This window comes from Leucopleurus acutus, assembly GCF_964270905.1.
Source record: "Leucopleurus acutus genome assembly, chromosome: 1".
Taxonomy (NCBI): domain Eukaryota; kingdom Metazoa; phylum Chordata; class Mammalia; order Artiodactyla; family Delphinidae; genus Leucopleurus; species Leucopleurus acutus.
The window spans coordinates 14,726,810-14,748,550 of record NC_139142.1 but is presented as its reverse complement, the minus strand read 5'-3'; the positions used below and the strand labels follow the sequence as shown (position 1 = coordinate 14,748,550).

Below are 21,741 nucleotides of genomic sequence, written 5' to 3'. Positions count from 1 at the left end.
AAAAATACTTTTCAAAAATTCCAATGACAGTACCATTTTTCATAGTAATCAGTCTACTTACTAAGTCCAAAGTACTAATGTGTGAAATGCTTTGATCTAAGTAAGTCAGAATACACAACTGTCTAATAAAATGTACCTAACACTTTAATAATTATCTAAATCGTGTTTGCGTATAACAGGCCCCTCTGAGAATCTGCTGAAAACCAAGTTTATTTTCCAAAATGCAAATACATTAAAATTTTTTATACAATTTTTACAGATTCATAGATTTTCCCCAAATAGAATCAACGACTGTAGCTCCTGTGTTGGTTCAGGTTAGGTGATTATGCAGACAGGTGTCAAAGAAACATGGTAAAGACTACCAGATAGCAGAATACAGCAGATACACCAAAAAAATCAGACATTTTAAAGAGTTTAAGACAAAGTATTCATTATATTAATTTCATACAACTTGGAATAAGGAATGTATTTTTAACAAGTTTCCAAAGTGAAAAATGTTAGGTCTCGAACATAATTTCAAATTCATATGTGCAACAGTATTCACCTTAACTATGATGCATATGTGATAAATCAAACTGAATAATAAATAGAGCCTAGGCATGAACCATTCAATTTTTAAATTTAGGTTTGAATAACTTAAAACTCATCATTTTTGCCAAAGCAAACACTGGGTTAAAGGTTTTATGCTAAAACTATACATATCAAGTCATGTTTTTGAGTACCACAATACATATACGCATTCTAAAATTTTATGAGTATTTATAACTGCATTTAAAATTTTAAATTACACATGAGCAACTGGCAATAACAAAACACAGAAACATAAAATCTCCTGACTCTTCTCTGGCTTTTTCCCACGCAGTACCCATTAGAAACTCCAAAGGAGAATACTTACTCTATCTGTGTGACCTGGAGCCATAGATAACATTTTTCCTCTTTTCCAATCCCAAACGCAAACTGCATTCTTTGAATCAAGTCCAACTGAAACCAAGCGCTGAATTATGTCCAAGAAGACCAGGGAGCAGGGGGAATAAAAAAGTAAACAAATAAAAAAGGAACCAAATTATAAATGGCAAACAAATTCTACTCATGGGTATTATAAACATCAAAACTTACACACTTATATTTTATAGACCTCATAGAGAAAGGCTGGATGTATTTCATCTTGTTAATATTTGCATATATGTGTAGTTCTTCATATGAGAAACAGAAGAAAGACTTCCATTTCTAACAGTAGGATTGACAGAACACCCTAAACGTCTCTCCTGCCAAAAACTAAAAATGCTAGATAAAATGAAAAAACATCTTTTTAAATGCACTGTTGAGCTGTCAAGGAATTAAGAAATCTGAGAACAAAAACAAAGTGATTTCCTATGGGAATCCTGGAAGTAAGAGAGCTCCTATACCCACTTTACTCTAAAGGTATCAGCTAACTCCTGGTAAGCCTAATTTTTGTTCTTCAGGCTAAAGAGGAATAGGAGATAAAGTTTAGGGCCTGCCCAAGGTAGGGATTTGAATTGCAGACATTTGACTAAAGCAGTAACTCCTCAGAGTAAGGGAGAACAAGAAACCATCCCTTTTCAAAGAAAGGGGCAGTGATGCATGAAGGGGAAAAAAACCCTCCTGAAAATATGTAGCCACAAACAACCTTCACATGGTTGTAGGGCCTATGTCCACATGAATCATGAATCCTTCAAATGAAAAATTTCATTCAGAGTGGTCCTAAGGGTTGCAGAGTTTTCAAGCATTTTCAACTATGTGGCACAGGCAAATATAAATCCTATATGGAGGACTGATACATCAATCCATCCCTTGAAGAATTCCTACAAGTAGCAAGTCAATAAAAAATAAACTTAAAACAAACAACCCCCACACCCAATAACCAGAGGAAATAAGGGACCATGAGTGAGAATCAGCAAGTCACCAGAAACAGAACAATCAGTCTTGAAAAGTATCAGACATTGGAATTATCAGATAATATAAAATAAGCTTAATATGAGTAGAGAAATAAAATTAAGGCTTCAAAATATCTTCATATGAGACAAGAATGGGAGACCATAAAAAGTATCCCAGCAAATTTAAGGAAGCAAACAATTTCTAGAAATGAAAAATAAATGAAATTAAAAATTCAGTGGAAAAAAGAAAAAAATACCTCAGTCGAAGAGTTATATAGGAGATTAGAGGGAGATGAAGAGACTGAGCTGAAAAGAGGGGACAGTGAGATGAGAAGTATGAGAGAGGTTAGGAAACATGAAAGATGGCCTTTGGTCATGAAGGAGTATTAGGGTCTGAACTTGCCCCCTGCCATAAACAACTAGAAAACTGTACAAAATACATAAAACAAATATTTTTGGACATTCTTAACAGGAAGTGAAGCACTGTAAACCGTGAATGAGGGGGAAGCAAACAAGGTAAGTTCTGCAATTGCCCCAGCCTTCATTTAGGTGGCATTTTCCAGACTATAGCACAGAAAGGTGGAAGCCAAACAGAGCCCAGAAGACTTGCTGATTTGAGAAGACAGAGCCTGAAGTTCAGAGAGGCCAAGATGGCTAGAATTTGCAGAGCAGAAAAAGAACTCTAGAAAATCTGTTTATGGGTCCCCTTGAGAACACCAGTTCTTGCATGTATAAGGTGAAATCCATGAGGCCATGCAAAGAACAAATTCTGAAAAAAGAACAATTACTGGGGAGCTAAAGCCAAACAATTCCCAGAGATCATAAAGGGTCAGGATCACTCAAATTCCCAATAGCAAGAAAGGAGGTATATCCTCGAATTCACCGTGTATTCAGTAGAGATTCCAGGAGGGTCACACCATAGTAGTGAAGTTAAACCAGTGGTCCTAGAGGAAAAGCTACGCTAGCCTTGACCAAAAAAAGCTTGAAAGCAAGCTTTTCAAAAGGACCAAACTGATCGACAAGGAACTTAACTACCTACAAAAACAATGTCCAACATGCTTTAAAGGGATACAACAAAATCCAGCATTCAGAATGTAATATACACAATGTCCAGCATCCAATAAAAAAAATTACTAAACATGTTAAAAAAGAGGAAAATGTGACCAATAACCAGGAGAAAAATCAGTTAATAGAAACAGACCCAAGAATCACAGAAATGATTAAAATTAGAAGATATTGGCTGTTAAGATGGAAATGTTCAAGATGCTCCAGAATTATTTTAAAACAAACACATAAAGAATAAAAAGAGAAATGGAAGATATAAAAGAAAAACATGTTGAACTTTAAATATAAATGTTAAATTATCTGAAATGAAAATTCACTCCAGAGGATTACCAGCAGCTTAGACAATGAAGAAAAAATAAATGAACTTGAAGACACAGCAACAGAAACTATCAAAAATAAAGCACAGAAGGAAAAAGGGAACAAAGTAACAGAGCCTCAGTTACCTTTAGAAAAACTTCAAGGGGTCTAACGTACAGGTAATTGTGATTCTAAAAGGAGAAGAAAGATGGAAGAAAAGAAAAACAAAACTGAAGAAATAATGGCCAAAACTTTCTCAATTTGATAAAAAACATAAACCCACAAATCTGAGACGCTCGATAAACTTCAAGCAGGATAAATCACACACACAGAAAAAACACATCCACACACATGGGCATCAAACTGTTGAAACCAGTGCTAAAGAGAAAAACCTTAAAAGTGGCCAAATAAGAGAGAGAATTTTGGTGTGTAAGGACAAAGATTTAAAAATAATCCTGGGCTTCTCATCTGAAGCTATGCATATCAGATGACAATGAATAACCTCTCTAAAGTGCTGAGGGGGAAAAAAGTCAACACAGAATTATATACTTACCAAAAATATCTTTTGAAAACTGGGTCAAAATTAAGTCTTTTTCAAATAAACAAAAGATGAGAAAATTCATCAACAAATCAGCACTATAAGATATGATACCGGAAGTTTCTTCAGGCAGAAGGAAAATGATACCAAAGAGAGACTTAATTTACACATATCAATGAAGAGTATCCAAATGGTAAATATGTAAATAAGACTTTTCTTACTTTTAATTTTCTTTGAAAACTAACTGTTTAAGGAAAAATCACAACAGTTATAATGGAGTTTACAAAGCATGTAAAATGAATGAAAATGAAAGAAGTAAAATGAATGACAACAATAGCACAACAGAAGGAGAAAAAAGAAATAGCAGAATACATATTTTCCCGTATTTTTCCAAAGTGCACAGGAAACCTCATGAAGATCACAAAATTGTGAATTACAAAATAAGCCTAAACAAATTTTTAAAAATTAAAATACAGAGTATGTTCTCTGACAAAGACAGAATGAAATCAGAATAACAGAAAGTTGTGCAGAAAATCCTCCAAATATCTGGCAACTATCAGTACAATTCTAAGTAAGCGCAGAGTTAAAGAAGAAATCACAAGGACCCACCCACAACACGTACTTTGAAAAGCACTGGTTTAGAAGCAGGGGTAGGCAAATTATAACCCTCGGGCCTGTACCCTGCTTTTCGTAAATAAAGTTCTACTGGAACACAGCCACACCTATTCCTTTATAAGGTGTCTATGACTGCTTTCACACTACAATGCAGAACTGGATTAGCTGTGACTCCAGCTACTGGAGTAGCTGAGACTGCATAGCTCAAAAGCTTAAAATATTTACTATCTGACATGTTGTAGAAAGTTTTGCCAATCTCTGGTTTACAGCACAGATTCTGGTACCAGACTGCCTAGGTTTAAATACCAGCTCCATCTCTCACTAACTGGATGACTTTGGGCAGTTATTTAGCCTCTCTGTACCTTAGGTTCCTCACCGCCTAAATAGGGATAATGAAAAAAAACCTCATAGGGTTAACATATATAAAGGAATTAGAAGAGTACTTGGCATAATTATATAAACGTTTGTTATCATCATCATTATTATTATGTTCCCAGAACCATAATTAACTTTAAGAACCCATGCCCTCCACCCGTCTGAATGAGAAATGTCATTTAGTACCTAGCTAGAAAGTTTCCACATAGTAAAATTACTATCTAAGTCCCCAAATGGGTAGAATGAATGGCTTACATAAAAAGATACAGAATATATTTTGTATCTGGCTCTCCATGAAGTCACACTTGCAGAGAGTCCAAATGAACTAGAGGAGATGATTTGCTCCTCCTAAGAGTCTTTAATATTTGGGAACTAGAGAGTAATCAGCAAATATCTAGCTAAAACAAAGATATCTACCTCTCACTATAGTATACTATGTAGAGATTAAAATTCACAAGACACGTATAAAGTGAGGAACAGTCAGAGAGGCACTGCCCTTTCTATCAATGCCTCTTCTCTCTGGCTAAGTTCATCACACACAAAGTGAACCACAACTGGTCAAAAGCTTTAAAACTCCATGTACCTCAATAGAGCCCCAGAGCATCTGGCTCTGCACAGGCAGTAACAAAATAGACCTGGGAGCACTTCCTCGGTAGCCCTGATAAACATATCATGGCCAAAATCAACCTCCCTAACAACAGGTTAAGTAACAGCAGAGATGAAAAGATAAAAATAACCAAGCAAATACTACCCACTCTCTTAGCTTTCTATCATTTTTTACTTCATCATCCTTTCTCACAGGTGAGGAAGAGCATAAAGAAAGTTTTCCAGTGAAAGCAATGCTGGAACCATATCTTAGAAGATAGAGACAGTCGGGTAGAAAAATAAGAGAAAATTCACTTAAGGCCAAAGGATACCAAGATCAGACAGCTCATGGTGCTTTCAGGAAAGAGCTAGTACTTTGGTGTGGCTGAGGGGAGGAGTTGCCAACGGGGAAGTGGCAGGAGACAAGACTGGAGAGGTAGGCCAGAAACAGGAGAAAGAATGAGCTTTGTTTTTTAATGAGTTAGAATAAAGAGAGAACTCAGTTTTAAACATGTAATAAATGGTATATCTATACGACATTCAAGGAGAGTATATGGAGGTGAGGAGAGAAGCTGAGGCCACTGTTAACTGACACAGGAGTTAAAGTCATGGATCTAGTAATCACCTAAAGAGAATAAGTGAAGTGAGGGGGGCTGGGGAAAGGAAGGCTACAGACTCCTAGAAACACTGACATTTAAGAAGCAGACAGAAGGAACAGCTCCTTTCAAGATAACTAAGAACTAACAGTCAGATAGGGAGAAAGAAAACCAGATAAAGAAGGCTCTATCCAGCTTCCCAAATTCCTCCCTGATCCTATTCCCAAACAAAATCTTGGTTGTGTCCATTAATTAAACCAGAAGTATAGCTGACCTTGAACAACATAGATTTGAACTTCCTGGGTCCCCTTACACACATATATTTTCCAACAGTAAATACTACAGTACTACAGGTTCACAGTTGGTTGAATCCACAGACATAGAGGAACCGTGAATACGGAGGGCCGACTACAAGTTATATGCAGATTAACCCCTGTGTTGTTCAAAGGTCAACTGTATTTATTAAAAAGTTCTAGCACACTAAATACTCAAATGAGAAAAGTATCTTAATAGGCACAACTAGACGAATTCCATGAGTTCCTGCAAGTGTGAAACATATTCAAATAATAGACAAACGTAAAAGATTCTACTATGGGGGTGGGGGGTCCTTGTGATCTCAGTATTTATTAAGTGAGGACTAGTTGTTACAAATGTTACAAAGTTAAAATCACAAATTTTGCAAAATATCCAGGGCTTAATGTAGTAAATATTGGTCAATTCATAAAGAAAGCCATCAGAAATTAGGATCTGGCAGAGCAATGGAAGAGATGAAAACTCGAAACTAATACAATAGGCACTTGAGATATGTCTAGATATCAAGAGATTACTAAAAGGTCCTTGGAAAAATCAGTGAACTCCTTTAATATTTTTGCAAATACGACTCTTCATAATCATGTACCAGCATATAATCGACAAAGTTAGGCTAAAAAATTAACATTTTATTCTTAGTTCATTCTATAAATTAGCAGAGTTTTAACTATAACTTAGATTTTGTTAAATATGGGAATGTGTTTTTATAAATTATCATTGTGTTTTCAAAATAAAGTATCAAATTCTCCTCCTCCTACCCCTCTCTACCATTTACTATGAAATTTTAATCTCTGTTTGATGTGGATTTATATAGCCTTTTCATGCCCTAATTATTCTCAATAAGGCAGACTTCCAGTATTAGCATGGATAGTCAATCCATTTAGAAGAAACCCTCTGGGGAAAGAAAATTCAGCATACTACCAACAGGGAGACTCATTCATTGGATAAACCTTAACTGATCATTTACAGTTTCAAATCTAGTAGAAAATGCAAAAATTATACAGTATTTCCTAATTGGTATTTCATAAACAGTTTACAGATATTAGTGAATAAATAGATATGTTCCCAAATATATTTCTTAACTAAAGCATCTTTCATTAACATAATTTCAGAAATACTCTTAACTTAATCTTCAATTGGCAGCAGTTCCTTACAAGTTTTAACTGTACTTAAGATGGATGAATTCCTTCTGAAATATAAACAACCACCTCCTAAGTTCCATGTTTGGGAAGCAGTAGAGCATTGCGGTTAAAAACATGAGCTTTGGAGTGTGACTGACCTGGGTTCCCGCTCTGGCTCCATTTACTAGCTGTGTAACCTGGGGCAAGTTATTTAACCTCTCTAAGTCTCAGTTTCTTTATCTGTAAAATAGAGATAATAATAATATCTATTTCATAGGGCTGTTGTGAGGATTAAATGAGATAATGTAGGCTTAGCACAATGTCTGGCACTTAGTATGTGCTCAATAACTTTTAGCTATTATGTTTTTTATAAGCTTACATTTTAAAGTAGCACATTCTTATGAAGATCTGTGAAAATAAAATGCATGTACTCAGACTTTTCTTATATGTTGCTTAAAGTAAGCAAAATTTAAAGCTTCAACTAGTAAAAGCTATGGGCATGATTTCTCCTTGTATGTAAGACAATTTCCTCAGCCATGCAATACACTGCATTTAGAAAGGGCAATTTTAAAATTAAGAAGAAAACATCTATATTTAAAGTATACAGACATTTATAGTTAAACCATTGTGGATATCATAATACCTTCGGTAAATAATTCTAAAAAACAACTTTGTTGGTTTGTTTCATAAAATATAATTTCCTGTGAAGTAAGCAAAGAGTGTTATTCTCTTCCTTTTAAAAACGAAAATGAAATTTTGATATGAGGACATTAAGGGACTTGAAAAATAACAGAAAAATGGGAAATGAATTAAGGTTCTGGAATTGCCAATCACTGCTACACAGTGGTTCTAAACCTAGAAACACATTTTTTCCCCAAATGAGAGGTTCGAGTTACATCTTTATAGATCTCTTACCGGACTCTAAACAGAAGGTATATTAATCTATGCTACTCAAAGAAGCTATTTCTCAGAGTTGAAAATAAAACATCTACTGGCTGTCATTTTCAAGTGACTAGAACAAAACGTAATCTGTTTCTGTAAAATATAGATCTACAAAATTAATTTTAAGAATTAAAAAGCAGACAACCAAAATTCTTCTAAAAGTTAAAATAATTTTTAAAGTCTAATTTCACTATAAAACTTTTAAAGACTATAAGTTAACTAAATCTGCAAAACCCAACTTCTTATCACTTCTTAAATATGTTTTAGGTACAACAAGTTCCATGAAAGCACCACAAAAGAGCTGTTGGCTTAATTTTTTAAAAATCGATGACTAGAAGTAAATAATAATTTGCAAATTGATTAGTAAGTGGAACAAAGATTACACCTTTTGTTATGAACTTTGATTTTATATAAAATAGCTCATATTATAAAAACTGCATTATTTTCAATTAAAAATATAATTTTGGGCTCCCCTGGTGGCGCAGTGGTTGGGAGTCTGCCTGCCGATGCAGGGGACACGGGTTTGTGCCCCAGTCTGGGAAGATCCCACATGCTGCGGAGCGGCTAGGCCCGTGAGCCATGGCTGCTGAGCCTGCGCGTCCGGAGCCTGTGCTCCACAACAGTGAGAGGCCCGCGTACCGCAAAAAAAATAATAATAATTTTAATAGAAACCTTTAAAATAACTAAAAATTAAAATGTTTACAGCTCTACTTAGAGAAAGTGAATTTTCCTAAAATATCTTCCATCTTTCCTATTAACATATAATACCTGGGAAGGAGTTACATGTAAAATTTTCAAGAACAATCAGGTAATGTTCCACTGAGTCAGAATCACTTTGGCTCTAATAGTAGTAATTAATTCAACTGAAAAGTTCTTGATACAATGAAATAAAAACTCATTATTATTCTTATTTTTCTTATATATATCTACCACCCACCCCCTCTACCCACCTCCACCTTGAATAAATGCTTTTTGTCAAATGCTTTCCAATTTAATATTTACAGATTTATAATAATTTCTTATAGTACACACTTTAAAAACACAGTTTACAAAAAGAAAAAAAATTATCACATACCTGTCCATCTAAGTCAAATGCTAAGCAAGCTATACCATGTGTATGAACATCCTTTAGAACTGATATGGTCTGCACAGTGTATGAATCCCAAACACAGATATAAGGCTCTTTCCCAACTTGTCCTGTTGCCACCAATACTCGTTCAGGATGCAATGCAAGGCTGCAAAATAAATAAATAAACAGATTTAAAACTGCTTACAGAGCTGTTATATCAATGTGAAAATTAGACTTTAGTTACTTATTTACTTAAAATAATTTGGCCTTAAAATAACTTCCATAAAAATCAATCTTAAGAGTTACTACTTCAATGGTATATGTAATAAACAATTATGATAGACTTCATAATCTTGTAATATGATATAGTGTGTGTAAACTTTTCAAAAAAAGAATTCTCACAAGTAGTCAACTGAACCACAGCAATGAATCAGTAGCAACCCTACCACATGCCAACTTCTCATCTGGTATTCATCTCATCTGTTTCAAGCCCTCTCTCCCATTTACTCTTTTATTGTATAAAGTTAGACCAAATGTTAGTGTCCAAAAATAGCACTGAGTAGCCCTCCTATTATAACATTAATATTAAATTACAAATCCCATTTAAAAAAACAGAAAAGTCACCCATAATTCACAGAAAGTAGTCTGTAAGTCTTTAAAAACAAGACAAAGACCAAATAGTTGGTAATGGTTTATGTACATCAGTAGAAGGCAAGCAATGAATATAAATTTCTCCTTGATAAATTATTCCACAAGTATATTTAGATGATCAAATTCTCCTTTGGGAGAAAAAAAAAAATCACTCCGAGCATCAGGGTGGAAGATGAACTGAAAGAGGGAAAAGTTAGGAGGGGATTAAAACAGAATTAACAGGTTTGATGTACAGAGTAACAGAAAGGGAAGAGTCTAAGATGACTCTTGGGTTTTTGGCTTGGGCATCTGGATGGCCTGGAGTGGTATCATCAAGTCAGGGAATACTAAGTGAGAAATTATGGAGAGAAAAGGTAAGCGGGAATGGAAGGTTGGTTCAACATATTAAAATCAACCAATGTAATAAGTATATCATATTAATAATAACACCCAAACCCCCACACATGTTCATCTCAATAGATGCAGAAAAAGCATTTGACAAAAATCTAACCTCTTTCATAGTAAAAAACACAACAAACTAGAAATTGAAGAGAATTTCCTCAACCTGAAAGGGCATCTATCAAAATGCACAGCTAATATCACATTTAATCATGAAAGCCTGAAAGTTCCCACTATAAGTACAGGAACAAGACAAGGATGTCAGCTCTTGCCACTTCCCTTCAACATGATACTGGATATTTTAGCCAGGACAATTAGGCAAGGAAAAGAAATAAAAGAGAGAAGTAAAACTATCTCTACTTGCAAATGACATAATCTCATACATAGGAAACCCTAAGGAATCCACAAACAACAACAGAATAAATCCCAAGTAGAGCTAATAAATGAGTTCAGCAAGGCTGAAGGATATAAGATCAATATAAAAATACAAATTGTATTTCTATACACTAGCAACAATCTGAAAATTAAATCAAGAAAACAATTCCACTTATAACAGCATCAAGAAGAACGAAACACTTAGGAATAAATTAAACAAAAAGGTACAAGACTTATACACTAAAAACTACACAATACCATTAAAGAAATGTTAAGAAACTAAATAAATGGAAAGAAATCTCATGTTCTTGGAGGGCCATATTGTTAAGATGGTATTACTTCCCAAACTGATCTACAGAGTCAACACAATCCCTGCCAAAACACTAGTTACCTTTCTTGAAGAAATTGACAAGCTGATTCTAAAACTCAGAACAGTAAAAACAATCTTGCAAAAGAACAAAATTGGAAGACTCACACATACCAATTTCAAAACTTACTACAAAACCACAGTAATCAAGACAGTATGGCACTGGCATAAAAACAGACATGCTGATCAATGGAACAGAATTGAGAGTCCAAAAGTAAACTGATATATTTATGGTCAATTGCCTTTCCATTAATAAGAAAGGTCTTTTCAATAGATGGTGCTGGACATCTGAATATCTAGAATGAATCTGGACCCATACCTCAAACCATATACAAAAATCCACTCAAAATATAAAAGCCAAAACATAGGCATAAATCTTACTTAATTTGGATGAAACAAAGGTGTCCTTAGATCTGACACCAAAAGCAGAAGTGATAAAAGAAAAAACAGATAACATAGACTTCATTAAAATTAAAAACTTCTGTGCTTCAAAGGACAACCATCAAGAACATAAAAACACAACCCACAGAATGGGAGAAAATATTTGCAAAGCATATATCTGATAAAGGACTTGCATCCAGAATACAAAAAAAAAAAAAAAAAAAACAACCACTCAACAACAAAACCACAAACAACCCTATTTTTTATGTGGACAAAGGATTTGAATAAACATTTCCCCCAAGGAAATTACCAGTAATGAAACTCCCAACAAGCAAAAGCCCATCACCAGATAGCTTCACAGGTGACTTCTACCAAACATTTAGATGAGAGTTAACACCTATCCTTATCAAGCTATTCCAAAGAATTGAAGAGGAAGGAATACTTCCTGAACTCATTCTATGAGGCCAGCATCACCCTGATAGCAAAACCAGACAAAGATATGACTAAACAAGAAAATTACAGCTCAATATCACTGAAAAGCATAGATGCAAAAAATCCTTAACAAAATATTAGCAAACCATGATCAAGTGGGATTTATTCCAGCGATGCAAGGATTTTTCATTACCCACAAATCAATCAGTGTGATACACCACATTAACAAAATGAAGAATAAAACCCATATGATCATCTCAAAAGATGCAGAAAAAGCTTTTGACAAAAATTGAACATCCATTTATGACAAAAACTCCAAGAAAGTGGGCACAGAGAGAACATACCTCAACATAATAAAGGCCAGATATGACAAACTGACAAATAATATTATACTCAATGGTAAAAGCTGAAAGCATTTCCCCTAAGATCAGGAACAAGACAAGGATGCCCACTCTTACCACTTTTATTCAACATAGTAATGGAAGTCCTAGCCACAGCACTCAGACAAGAAAAAGAAATAAAAGGAATCCAAATTGGAAAACAAGAAGTAAAACTTCACTGTTTGCAGATGACATGATACTACACATGGAAAATATTAAAGATGCTACCAGAAAACTACTAGAGCTCATCAATGAATTCGATAAAGTTGCAGGATACAAATTAACATACAGAAACCTGTTGCATTTCTATACACTAACAACGAAGTATCAAATAGAGAAATTAAGGAAACAATCCCATTCATCATCGCATCAAAAAGAATAAAATACCTAGGAATAAACCTACCTAAGTAGGTAAAAGACCTGTACTTAGAACTATAAAACAGTGATGAAAGAAACTGAAGATGACACAAATAGATAGAAAGAGATATCACGTTCATGGACTAGAAAAATCAATATTGTTAAAATGATTATACTATCCAAGGCATTCCACAGATTTAATGCAATCCCTATCAAAATACCAATGGCATTTTTCACAGAACTAGAACAAATAATTTTAAAATTTGTATGGAGACACAAAAGACCCTAAATAACCAAAACCATCTTGAGAAAGAATAGAGCTGGAGGAGTCAGACTCCCTGACTTAAAACTATAGTACAAGTTAAAGTAATCAAATCAGTATGGTACTGGCACAAAAACTGGCACAAATCAGTACAGTACTGCTGGGATTTGTGCACAGATCAATGGAACAGAATAGAGAGCCCAGAAATAAACACATGCACTTATAGTCAATTAATCTATGACAAAGGAGGCAAGAATATACAATGGAGAAAAGACAGTCTCTTCAATAAGTGGTGCTAGGAAAAACTGGACAGCTGCATGTAAAAGAATGAAATTAGAACATTCTCTAACACCATATACAAAATAAACTGAAATGGATTAAAGACCTTAATGTAAGACTAGATACCATAAAACTCCTAGAGAAAAACATAGGCAGAACACTCTGACATAAATCGCTGCTGTACATTTTTGGATCCATCTCCTAAAACAAAGGAAATAAAAGCAAAAATAAATAAATGGACTGTACACCTGAAACTAACACAACATTGTAAATCAACTGTATTCCAATAAAAAATTTTTTAATTAAATAAAAAAAGGAACCTAATTAAACTTAAAAGCTTTTGCACAGCACAGGAAACCACTGACAAAACAAAAAGACAACCTACTGAATGGGTGAAAATATTTGCAAATTATATGACTGATAAGGGGATAATATCCAAAATATATAAACTTAACATTAAAAACAAACAAACAACCCCATCAAAATATGGGCAGAAGACCTGAATAGACATTTTTCCAAAGACGACATTCAGATGGCCAACAGACACATGTAAAGATGCTCAACACTGTTAATCATCAGAGAAGTGCAAATTAAAACCACAGTGAGGTATCACCTCATACTGGTCAGAACGGCTATCATCAAAAACAACACAACAGGGCTTCCCTGGTGGCACAGTGGTTGAGAGTCCGCCTGCTGATGCAGGCGACATGGGTTCGTGCCCCGGTCCGGGAAGATCCCACATGCTGCGGAGCGGCTGGGCCCATGAGCCATGGCCGCTGAGCCTGCGCGTCCGGACCCTGTGCTCTGCAACGGGAGAGGCCGCAGCAGTGAGAGGCCTGTGTACCACAAAAAACAAACAAACAAAACAACACAACAAATATCGGCAAGGATGTGGAGAAAAGGGAACCCTCGTACACTGTGGGTCAGAATGTAAATTGGTGCAGCCACTGTGGAAAACAGTTTGGTGGTTTCTCAAAAAACTACAAATAAACTACTATATGACTCAGCAATTCTTCTCCTGGGTATACATCCAAAAAAACCAAAAATATTAATTCAAAAAGATACATGTACCCCAATGTTCACATAGCAGCGTTATTTACAATTGCCAAGATATGGAAGCAACCTAAGTGTCCATTAACAGAAGAGGTGTTTTATACACACACACACACACACACACACACACACACACACACATACACAATGGAATACTACTCAGCCATAAAACAGAGTGAAATTTTGCCATTTGCAGCAACATGGATGGACTTGGAGGGCATTTTGCTAAGTGAAGTAAGTCAGACAAAGACAGACAAATACTGACTGTATAATATCACTTACATGCAGAATCTAAAAAATACAACAAACTAGTGAGTATAACAAAAAAGAAGCAGACTCACAGATATAGAGAACAAACTAGTGGTTACCAGAGGGGAGAGGGAGGTGGGGAGGGGGAATATAAGGGTTGAGGATTAAAAGGTACAAACTATTAGGTATAAAATAAGCTACAAGACACGGGGAATATAGCCAATGTTTTATAATAACTATAGAATATAACCTTTAAAAACAAAACCCCATGAGTTCATACTGATACCTCCGATTTTATTTTATTTATTTTTTTAACATCTTTATTAGAGTATAATTGCTTTACAATGATGTGTTAGTTTCTGCTTTGTAACAAAGTGAATCAGTTATACATATACATATGTTCCCATTTCTCTTCCCTCTTGCATCTCCCTCCCTCCCACCCTCCGTACCCCACCCCTCTAGGTGGTCACAAAGCACGGAGCTAACCTCCCTGTGCTATGCGGCTACTTCCCACTAGCTATCTATTTTACATTTGGTAGTGTATATATGTCCATGCCACTCTCTCATTTTGTCCCAGCTTACCCTTCACCCTCCCCGTATCCTCAAGTCCATTCTCTAGCAGGTCTGCATCTTTATTCCCGTCTTGCCCCTAGGTTCTTCCGACCATTTTTTTCTTTTAGATTCCATATATATGTGTTAGCATACGGTATTCGTTTTTCTCTTTCTGACTTACTTCACTCTGTATGACAGTCTCTAGGTCCATCCACCTCACTACAAATAACTCAGTTTTGTTCCTTTTTATAGCTGAGTAATATTCCATTGTATATATGTGCCACATCTTCTTTATCCATTCATCTGTTGATGGACACTTAGGTTGCTTCCATGTCCTAGCTATTGTAAATAGAGCTGCAATTAACATTTTGGTACATGACTCTTTTTGAATTATGGTTTTCTCAGGGTATATGCCCAGTAGTGGGATTGCTAGGTCGTATGGTAGTTCCATTTTTAGTTTTTTAAGGAACCTCCATACTGTTCTCCATTGTGGTTGTATCAATTTACATTTGCACCAACAGTGCAAGAGGGTTCCCTTTTATCCACACCCTCTCCAGCATTTATTGTTTGTAGATTTTTTGATGATGGCCATTCTGACCGCTGTGAGATGATATCTCAATACCTCCGATTTTAATCCAAAACCACAGGGTTCATTTAATAAGGTATGCCTGTAAATAAGGTTCTTTCCTTATTTACAGGCATACCTTGTTGTACTGTGCTTCATCAATAGTGCGTTTTTTACACATTGAAGGTCTGTGGCAACCCTGCATCGTGCTAAGTCTATCAGTGCCATTTTTCCAACAGCATCTGCTCTCTTTGTGTCTCTGTATCACATTCTGGCAATTCTCATAATATTTCAAACTTTTTCATTATTATATGTTTGTTATGGTGGTCTGTGATCAGCAATCTTTGATATTACTACTATGACTCACTGAAGACTCAGATAACGGTTAGCGTTTTTAGCAATAAATTATTTTTAAATTAAGGTATGTACATTGTCTCTTTAGACACATGCTATCACAGACTTAGACTACAGTATAGTATAAACATAACTTTTATATGCACTGGGAACTAAAAAATTCGTATGACTAACTGCTGCTGTTTTCGCTTTAGCAGTGGTCTGGAACTGAACCTGCAGTATCTCTGAAGTATACCTGTATAATTTCTTCCTCCAAGAGTGGAAGGCTTATTAGGCTCTCATAATCTGAAGTCTATTTATTTATTTAATTTTAGTATATATAAAGCTGTCTCAGAATTGCTAGCCCTGTGAGAAACAATTTTACTAACCAGATTATAGCATTATCTACAGTTATCTTTGTCTTCATTCTTATAGTATTCAGTCCAGATATTTTTTCAGATTTTTAGGTTAAGCTTCTCCCTGTAAAGCCCAGCAGTGGAGAGGAGAAAGCTTGTGAAACTGTGGTTGGAATTTGTTTTTCTATTTTTACTTATAGTTATTTTTTCAGTTTTGGTATTCTCTGTTTAAATAATGGTGAGACTAGGGTTTTGCATAGAAACATCATAGTTGTGAAGTGAATTCTGCATTGTTTAGGGAAAAGATTCTGTGAGGTTACTACATACCTGCCTCTGTCCTCAGTTACCTGGAAGTTTGAAAAGTTTTAAATTTAATGAGGCTCAATTCATAATTTTCCTTTCTGGAAGTCACATTTTTTATGCCCTATTTCCTATACTTCTTCTCAGAAATATTATAGTGTTAGCTTTTACATTTAAGATATATGGCTCAATTTGAGTTAAATTCTGTATATGGTGAAATATAGCTAAGGTTCACTTTGTTCCACATATGGATATTTAACTGTTTTCAACATTACTTGTTGAAAAGACTATTTTTTGAGCATATTTTATATGCTCACAGAAATCATCCAGTAGAAAAATCATCAAAAACATTGATACAGGAGACAGAGAGAATTTCTGGAACAGGGAAAAAAGGGTGGGATTTGTGCACAAGTAGAGGGATTAATGTGAGGAAGGAGCTGCATGTATTGCTGATGGATGGGTGGAATCTGAAAGTTCTCTTCTGATAGCTCCAAGTTTCTTAATGAGAAAGAAAGCAGGAGTGTTTTTCCAAAAATCTTGAAGTTAACTTAATATATTAGAGTTAAGTTTTATCCCACATATTGCCTACTAAATTGCAGAACATATAGGGGTACTCAACAATGCTACAGATTGATTTGGGAGAAAGATGATAGAAGTAACCATTTCAAGGCGTATTCCTAGCCTAAAACATAGGTGACTACCCATCCATATTGTGACATCATCATTTGAAATACATGGAAAGAACAGATTCTCTTTTAAGTTCCTTTTCCTATTACTATTCCTGAATATTAGAAATTAGGTAAGAGCACTGTCATCAGATCTGACAATCACATAAGTTATTTTAAGCATTTAATCTCTAAATTTATCATAACTATAAAGTAGTAACACAATAAACAAACATAAAGGGGGCTGTCTCCTTCAAGACAGTTATCTTCATGTATTTCCCTTCTTATACACAATTGTGCATCAGTTTCTTTAAATTTATGCTCACAAATCTTAAATGTGCATTTTTACACTGTAACATAGTCCTTTTAAACCCTTAGCTGATAAATTTTGCGTTTTCCTCTCAACCTCCAAGCTCCTCATGAGCACAGTCCTCCACCATCAACTTCCTCCTTTGCAGCTGATAAAGCTGCCTTGTACTCAATGAATAAATATAGATGGAATTAGAGAAGATTACTTTGCTCTCAACAAATTCACTAACCTAAGTGCAACAGTTACAGCTGACTCTGCCCTCCCTCTTGTAAAATGGAAGAAACGTCTCTAACCCACACACTCTGCACTTGTGCTCTGGATCCCGTTCTCTTTACTTTCAAGTAAAGGAAACTTATTTACTTTATTCCTAGAGCTATGTTTTCTGGAATTATTGCTTCCGCACTACTGAGTCATTCCTATTAACACTCAAATATACTTAGTGAAAAACACTCCCTTGACCCTTCACAGTAAAACGCCTCAAAAGAGTTGTCTCAATTTTTCCACTCCCTTCACTTTCTCCACATATTCCAACTAAGCTTCCACCACTTCTCCTTCACTAAAATAGTTGTTTTCAAGGTCATGTGTGACCCTGTCAAATCTAATGGTCAACTGTATGTCCTTATTTTCCAACACTTTTCAACGGTATTTAACACAAATGACCACTCTTTCCTTTTTAGAAACACTTTCCTCTCTAGGCTTTCCTGATTCCATAATCTATTAACCCACCCTTCTCTGTCTCGTTTGCTAGGCCCTATCTTCCACACCCAACCTCTCAATGCGAAAGTGTCTGAGGGCCTTGTCTTGGCTGTCTTCCCTTCCTTTCCCAGCTGATTTCATCCAATCCCATGACTTTAAAAGCACATATATAGTGATAACACCCAAATCTATATCTCCAGCCAACAGCAACAGATGTGTCACGGGCAACTCACATTTAACACATCCAGCATTTTTTTCCTCCTTAATTACCCCCCAATCCACTTCTCATCTTAGTAAATGGCATCACTATCCGCTCAGTTGCTCAGACCAAGAATCTAAATTTAATTCTCACCACCTCTCTCTTTCTTATTATTCATCACACACATTCTATTAGCCTGTCCTATTGACTCTATCATCACCCTCATCTTCTCTGCTACAACCCTAATCTGAGCCACCTGCCCTTCTTCCTCTATTGCTCCCCTTTAGGGTCTTCTTAACATAGCCAGAGTGATCTTTTAAAAGAATATAAATTTCACCTAGTTAAAATCCCCCAACAGCTTCCTATTACAATTAGACTAAAATCCAAACTATCTAACTTGGCACTTACAAGGCTCTACAAGATATACCCTCACCTACTTCTCAAACCTCAATTTCTACTATTCTCCCTTTTGTTCACCACACTCCAGCCACACCGGCCTTTCTGTCCCTTGAAAAGGCCAAACTCATTATACTCGCAAGGTCTTTGTCTAGAATGATCTCCCAAATCTTGCGTCGTTCATATCATTCATGCTTCAGGTCAATGTAACTTGCTTAGAGAAACCTTCCTAGTCATCCTAACATATTCTACTCCATTACCCTATTTTATATGTAGTTATCACTGTCTAAAATTACTATCGTGCACTTATTATCTTACTCTCCTCCACTAGAATGTGTACTTCATTAGGACAGAGGATTCCCCTTTTTCTTCATATTATACCCTAAGCGCCTCAAACAATAATGAGCACACAGCAGGTAGTCAATCAGTATTTGTTAACTGAATTTCCAAAGGAGCTGCTAGTGTTAAAAGAAATTTTTAAAAATGAAATAATCCTCAATACAGAAAAATCCTTATGTAGCTTTTTTGTTCTTGAATCCTTATTTATAACAGTAAAAACCTGAAAACCACCTAAATGTCCAACATTTAGAAATGGTTAAATAATTATGGTACAATCACAGGATGGACTCTCATGCAGTCATTAAAAATGTGATTTTTCACAGTACTGGAGAAAAGTTATGCTATAATGTTAAATAAAAAGCACAGAATCCAAGATTTTACATATAATGTAACCTTAATTACTTTAGAATACATGTATCAGACACAATCTGCCAAACTCTCACAAGAAGAAATCGATGATCTCAATAGGCCTGTATCTATAAGTTGAATCAATAATTAATAACCTTGAAAACAGAAAGCATCAGGCTCAGATGGGTTCACTGGTAAATCCTACCAAACATTTAAGGAAGAAATTATACCAATTCTCTACAATCTCTTTCAGAGAACAAAAGCAGGGGGAATGCTTCCTAACTCATTTTATGTGGCCAGCATTACCCTAATACTATAAAACCAGATAAAGACATCACAAGAAAAGAAAACTACACATTAGTACTTGTCATAAACATAGATGCAAAAATCTTCAACAAAATATTAGTAAATCGAATTTTAAAAAGTATAAAAAGAATTATACACGACAACTATCTGGAATTTATCCCAGGTATGATTAAAAAATCAATTGATGTGGTCCATCATATCGATGGACTAAAATAAAAATCACACGATCATATCAACATATGCAGAAAAGGCATCTGACAAATGCCAATACCCATTCATGATAAAAACTCAAGGGAAACCAGGAATACAGAACTTCATATCAACCTTATGAAGAGTATCTACAAAAACCCCACAGCTAACATCATATTTCATGGTGAGAAACTCTTTCCCACAAAGATCAGGTGCAAGTCATGAATGCCCCCTTTTACCACTCCTTTTCAGTACTGTGCTGGAAGGCCTTGTTAATGCAATAATGCAAGAAAAGGAAATAAAACGTATACCGACTGGGAAGGAAGAATAAAACAGTCTTTGTTCGCAGATGACATGATCATCTATGTAAAAAAAATGCAAAAGGATGAGCCAAAAGAATTTCTGGAACTAAAAAGCAACTATAGCAAGGTTGCAGGACACAAAGTTAATATACAAAGTTAACTGCTATCCTATACACTGAGAGTGAACAAATGGAATTTGAAATTTAAAATGCAATACCAGACTCCCTCTTGCGAGAGCACTGGAATCACAACTAACTGCTGAACTACCATCAACAGGAGGACACTGGAATTCATGAAAAACATGCCCCACATCCTAGGACAGGGGAGAAGCAGCAATGAGATAGTAAGAAGGGCGCAACCACAATAAAATCAAATCCCATGGCTGCTAGATGGGTGACTCACAAACTGGAGAACATTTATACCACAGAGGTCCACCCACTGTAGTGAAGGTTCTGAGCCCCATGTCAGGCTTCCCAACCTGGAGGTCCGGCAACAAGAGGGGGAATTCCTAGAGAATCAGACTTTGAAGGTTGGTGGGATTTGATTGCAGGACTTCGACAGGACTTGGGGAAGCAGGGACTCCACTCTTGGAGGACACACACAAAGTAGTGTGTGCATCAGGACCCAGGGAAGGGAGTGGTGACCCCATGGGAGACTGAACTGGACCTACTTTCTAGTGTTGGAGGGTCTCCTGCAGAGGTGGGGGGGAGGCTATGGTACACTGCAGGGACAATGACGCTGGCAGCGTAAGTTCTGGAAAGTACTCCTTGGCGTGAGCCCGCCCAGAGTCTGCCATTAGCCCCACCAAAGAGTGGGTAGGCTTCAGGGCTGGATCACCTCAGGCCAAACCACCAACAGGGAGGGAACCCAGTCACACCCATCAGCAGAAAAGTGGATTAAAGTTTTACTGAGCTCTGCCCAACAGAGCAACACCCAGCTCTGCCCACCAACACTTCTCCAATCAGGAAGCTTGCACAAGCCTCTTAGAGAGCCTCATCTACCAGAAGGCAGACAGCAGAAGCAAGAAGAACTACAATTCTTCAGCCTGTGGAACGAAAGCCACAATCACAGAAAGACAGACAAAATGAAAAGGTAGAGGACTATGTCCCAGATGAGGGAACAAGATAAAACCCCAGAAAAACAACGAAATGAAGTACAGATAGGCAACCTTCCAGAAAAAGAACTCAGAATAATGACAGTGAAGATGATCCAGGACCTCGGAAAAAGAATGGAGGAAAAGACCGAGAAGATGCAAGAAATGTTTAACAAAGACCTAGAAGAATTAAAGAACAAACACCTAGAAGAATTAAAGAA

General features: G+C 36.0%; 1 protein-coding gene across 2 annotated transcripts in view; it reads right to left on the bottom strand.

Annotated features, from left to right (window-relative positions):
- EML5 (EMAP like 5) overlaps window positions 1-21,741 on the bottom strand; it is a gene marked incomplete at its 5' end in the record, with an annotated part of 161,250 nt that overhangs the window by 119,788 nt on the left and 19,721 nt on the right. For both annotated transcript variants that reach the window (XM_082853619.1, XM_082853620.1), the window contains 2 exons: window positions 896-994; window positions 9,414-9,573. In XM_082853619.1, the coding sequence (XP_082709745.1) occupies window positions 896-994; window positions 9,414-9,573 (259 nt within the window). The remainder of the gene's footprint in view (window positions 1-895; window positions 995-9,413; window positions 9,574-21,741) is intronic.